Raw genomic sequence first — 5,449 nt, 5'->3', positions numbered from 1 at the left:
TGTCAAAATATATTGGGCATCTTTGTCGCTTACGACTAGACAAAACCTCTGTCTTTATCTTTCTGATGGAGAGGCAACGTCGCCGAGCACAACGCGTTTTACAACTAGCAATTAGGATATGGCAGTGATCCAACAGCCAGCTCATGGATATTAGAAAGCACGCTATTGACAACAAGAAATATATGAAATGCATACCCGCCTCAACGTCCACATCGTGCTCTGTAGTCGCGAAGCCAGGCATTCCACAACGTTTAATTTCTTCTTATTCGATTGAAGCTGGCTAGTAAAGCTGGAAAAAATTGCATTTTCCATCCAATGCGCGAATTGAGTGCAATACTCATCGGCACTATCTCCAGCATCCAGTATATAAAGTACATTCTCCATGAATGATTGGGATATACCTGATTACTATTGCTTCTCAAATGCAGGCGGTACACGTGCACGAAGTGCTGCTAGATGAAATCGGGCAGCGCTTGCAGAGCGACTTTTAAGCGCTCGTTTTTCTCAGTTACTGAGCAAAAGTGTAGCGGAGATTGCCCGCCCGTATACACGCACCTAAGGAGAAAAACTTAAATCGGTTAACAAGCTTCACCGTCTGCCGCGCGATTCAAGCGAGCCGTCGATTACGCGAACGAGGGAGTAAAGGTGAAGTGACATTTATTACGGCCAATAACTCTTAAACTTTCCCTAAACTGATAAGTGCCTCCAATTCTGACAGAACAATTTTAAGGAATAAATAACTACGCAAGATACATAGTTAATGTTGATCACACACAGACGAAAATGGCTCGCACAGCATGTGTAATGGAGCACAATAAAATAATCACGGGCGTTAAGGCATGAATGACATCCACCACGGTGCGGCTAACCAATTCTTTTATGTTGAATCTATGATAATGGCGTGCAGAGGTCCACAGCAGTCGTTGTGATTGCCACCGGCAATCGATGCTGACAATAATCTTTAATGTGGATCACCTTATCTATATACAAACTGATAACTGTGTCGCTAACTGAGCAGAAATTCTATCTTGCTCAGACGGTTCACATTAATTACGATGCCGATTTTTATCGAACGCGTCATTTCATAAACATTTATGAGGTCATTTCTCATAAGAAGCTAACATCTGCTAGAGCTGGCAGACTGGCCAATTGTGCTGATACTTGTGGGCAGGATTGAATAACTTGACGGCACGTTTTACACGACTGGCTGGGCCCTAAGGCTTTTCTCTTCAGATATGACCGTATCAGTTGCCTCGTACTGCATTCTGTACTTGAGATGCTAAAATAAGAGTCGGTACTGTAGCATGGCAAGCACTGGGACAAGAATCTTCGAGCAAATGTGCATCCAAATGCTTCGATAATGTGGCATCCAAGATCGACACCGCCAAACTTCCAAAGAAATTGAGCAATTTCGCACATGTTGCGCCAGATCGGAGTGCCGTATGATTTGCGAGCTTCGAGGGAAGATGTCAAAACCTTTCCACTCTAGAAAACGGGCACGGAGTGCGTAGTTCGCAATGGAGCGGGATTAGCATAGAAAACGACTCATCCTCCGTTGACCACTCTAATGCACGTCTGTTTGTGATGACGAAGGCGCCAGGAACTGGCTTTCACAGTCAATTTGATCTTGTCACTGAGGTACACGTCGGCTTCACGCCGAAAATGACTTTCAGGTTGCCAGCCGCGAAGAAAACGCCGTCTTCAGAGGTTCTTTGAGTGATGCTAGTATTCTCACGAGCAAACTTCCGATAAGGCTAATCCCCGAAGGAGTAGACGACGAAAAATCCAAGTGGAGGACATAAACTTCAAGCGCAGTTGGTGCTTTTCGGTGAAATTTTTCTAGCAATGTTTTTGTAAAACAATCCAAATGTGAGTTTCAAGGTGCTCAACATTTAATGGGGAATGAATCGAGGTATGCACCGTATTCGTAACGGAATTTTAAGTGCCCTTATCTGTAGGGTGTGGGTCACACAAGATAATGTGATCACAAAATGATGTGGTATACACACTATGATGTGACCACACAATGGTGTGCCTACACATAAGCAACATCACAGTATGTGGCTGGAACAACCAGTACTTTTACATTTAGTTAGATTCTAAACTGTTTTTTTCGGTTTTATTTTTTTAATAAAACCGAAAAAAACAGTTTACATTCTAAAGCTAGAGTTAATTAGCCTTGGATTAGGGTTGTAGCTACTTGGGGTAAGTGGATTGCGATCCGCTACACTCGTACTGGTTGTAAGAATAGAACAAAGGTCACCGACCTTAACTAAGCTTCCACTAAGCCAGAGAGCTACGGCAGTCCAGCTGCACTTGGTAACACGTATAGTCGATCTGCACATGAGTTGTTACGACTGAACCTCTGTATGTATGGGGCAACTCTCCTATATCCCCTAGCGCATGCAGGACAGGCTTAAAAAGCTGATGTCCCGTCTTGGCCCTGAGTGCGTGCAACTCTCGCTTCGCAAGGACTAGATGCCTTCAGCGCGCGCCTCGAGGCGTTCTCAAAATTTAAAAGTGCTTTGCTGAAGAACCGACAACAGGAGATGTCGGCGTCGACTTCGTCCATGACGCCACCGTCAGCGACGGATGACTCCCCCGACCCAAAAGAAGCCGAAATGGCCATGGCGTCTGCCATGCTCATGACCGAGAAACAGCGCGTGGCGCTAGCTATCTTCAAGCTCGGTGGTCGAGCGCAAGGATAGGCACTGACGTGCGGCACTTCGATCAAAGCGGTGTTTCCTTTCGGAAAAAGCTGAAGCTGTAGCTTTCAAGATTGTTCTCGCCATCTAAACAGGCATATCGCGTGCGATCGCGTTTCCTTGCCGCCCGACGGGGTAAAAGAAATCGGTGGACTTTGTGCAAGAGTTGCGTACTCTCATTGCCGCTATGACAGCCGATCCTCGTCCCGAGGCGGTCACAATGACCGACTTTATAAAAGGCCTTCGCACTGGCGTGGCCTGAATGGAAGTCTCCCGTGTGCATCCTTCTCCTTTAAAAAAAAGCGGTGAATGTGACATTAAATGCCGAATTCAACTTTAAGTCGGCTCGACGTGGTTGGAATGCACACTCTAGCAGCTTGTCGAGGGGGGATGAACCGATTAATCTCAGCTATGCAGAGGACGAGGAGAATAAGTTCCGAACACTCGACGGTGTTTTTTCTGTGGAGACACCCGTCATCTTCGGAATGGTCGTCCCCTGCGCAAGATGCGTCAAGGTTAATCGAATTATTCTTACCAATCTTTTGGTTTGTCGCGGGGAGACGACAGCACCCAGTAGACGCGGGCAGTCTACTGGAGAAAAACTAAATTCTGTTGAGCCTCAAGGAGGTAGAGGCCAGCAGGTCCCAGCACCGATGAGCTCGGTGCTCTTGAAGACGAAACATGTATGCAAGCCGGGCTTGCTGGTCGTGGAAGCAAACGTGAAGGGCTTTGAGAAGCCATGGAAGATCCGGATCGACTCCGAAGTGTTGGGCAATTATGCTCGACGCTCCACGATTATAGGAACTCAGCTGTATGCTGAGGCGTTAGAGGCGCGGTTGAGTGGATCATCACTGTCCGCATAACGACGGGTCATGTGTCACGGTTATGAAGGCCCCTGTGGAACATCGGTGTCAAGTTCTGATAGTGTTTAGCGCTGCTTAGTCTTAGAATTGGATACAAGGAATGACCTTATCCTTTATAGCATGGCTGGAGCACCATCCGCCATGAGTCGACTTAGAATCAGACACCTAGGGCGCTATGCCCACGTCTCCTGGTGGAGCTTTGGTGAGTCATGAACCCACCTCTCCTAGGAGACAAAAACGCTGCTGATGGGGGCACTGGATCGAGATGGTCAACGTGCTGGAGATCGGGGTCCACGAGTTGTCAAAACCCGAAGGCGTATCGGATAGGAGTCCCAAGCATGGATCTCGGGCTACACTTAGAGTGGCACGTAACCCCTTGAGTGCTGCTCAAGTATCGGAGCAGTAGCAGCATGCCATGTGTGGCATGGTCGGTCAAGCGCCGAGGCATCGAGGGCGACGCCCCAGTGATGCACTTGGATTAGCACGAAATTCACTGAGCTCTGTTCACGTTTCGAATCAGTCGCTGCATGCCAAATGTGGCATGGTCGGACTAGGTCCGATACATGCCCATCAGATGTGCGTGGAGTGGCACGTTATCCACTAGACAAAGACTGCGGAGCTAGCAGCTCTTCGTCGAACGTTGCTAATAACATCAAGGCTCCGATAGATCAGATGTGGGGACACAAGACGACACTGAGTGCGTGTTCCCACTGGTCTTTATAAGACGTAAAACCTCCGTACAGAGGAGACGGCGATGCCGTATGTTACATACAAGACGCAGGGGATCGACTTTGATCCAGGGTATTTCTAACGTTGCCGATAGCGCACAGCTATATACCCCTGTCAATGGTATGACGGGAGGGGAAAACGGCGACGTCACCATCGAGGCTAATCCCGCGGTGGATGCTCTTTTTGATCTGGACGAGATGTCTATCAAAGAGTTGATTTGAATATGAGTAGGTAAATCTGAAAATTTTACGATTATCTCTTTATCAAACTTGATAATATTTCATAAAGCATACGCCATTCTATATTTCTAGGATTCAATGTGCCCAGCTACTATTGTAGTTGCTAATGAACTTCCTAAGTTTAAGTTCGTTTTGCGTTCTGTATGCGATGAGATAATCATGATCTAGTGGCCGGCTTGGGCCACCAATGGTGCCAACTGCTGTTATATATTTGGCGATAAATTATTCACGACAATTGCGGCATTTGATGACATTATTAGATTTTGAGAGAGATGATGTCGAAACGACAAAAGGAAAAATGCTGAGTATTGCTGGTGTACACATACTTTTACAATGGGGCGAAGTTCATGCATTGAGGAGGGTGACGGGCATATCTTTAAAATTGACAGCGTTCCTCGTATCTAGAGGTCATATCTTATCAACATCGAATGAAAGACGGCGAGATGTTGGACTTTAAACATATAAAGAACGCAGGAACCTTGGTCCTCACATCCGTTTTGAAAATTAAGCTTTGGGTTTATTGCAAAAGGTGACTTAAATAGAAGATATTCACGAGATGTGATACAATTGTGTTTTTAACACCATTGTTATGAAAATACGGGGAAGGCCAACAGCAGATTCTATGTTTTGAACCCTAAAAATACGAGACCTGGTAAAATTACCGAGTGTAGCCATTCTTAGTTCATCGTTACATTGAAGGCGTGTGCTATGGAGATGACCTCGTACCAAGAAAATCTCGGGACACTTGAGATCCCTGAGGACGATTTGCTTACAGCCGACCTTAGTATCTCCCCAGCAGCGTAAATATATGCTGATCGACAATTTGACCTAAGCTGCTAATCGGCTTTGCCCTGTTGTGGCCGAGCATCCCACAGATGGTGCACTTGTATGGCCCTATCCGCCAACCTCACAA

General features: G+C 46.5%; 1 protein-coding gene across 1 annotated transcript; it reads right to left on the bottom strand.

The window, feature by feature from the left end:
- Positions 1-1,195: 1,195 nt before the first annotated feature.
- On the bottom strand, positions 1,196-1,419 carry PHALS_11185 (uncharacterized protein; the record flags this gene model as incomplete). Its single annotated transcript, XM_024726738.1, has 2 exons — positions 1,196-1,265; positions 1,316-1,419. The coding sequence occupies 2 exons, from the start codon at positions 1,417-1,419 to the stop codon at positions 1,196-1,198; spliced, it is 174 nt and encodes a 57-aa protein (XP_024577384.1).
- Between the last annotated feature and the right edge of the window lie 4,030 nt (positions 1,420-5,449).

This window comes from Plasmopara halstedii (genome assembly GCF_900000015.1).
Source record: "Plasmopara halstedii genome assembly, contig: Scaffold_526, whole genome shotgun sequence".
Classification (NCBI taxonomy): Eukaryota; Oomycota; class Peronosporomycetes; order Peronosporales; family Peronosporaceae; genus Plasmopara; species Plasmopara halstedii.
The sequence above is the reverse complement of the archived record's forward strand: the minus strand, read 5'-3'. Positions and strand labels throughout refer to the sequence as shown.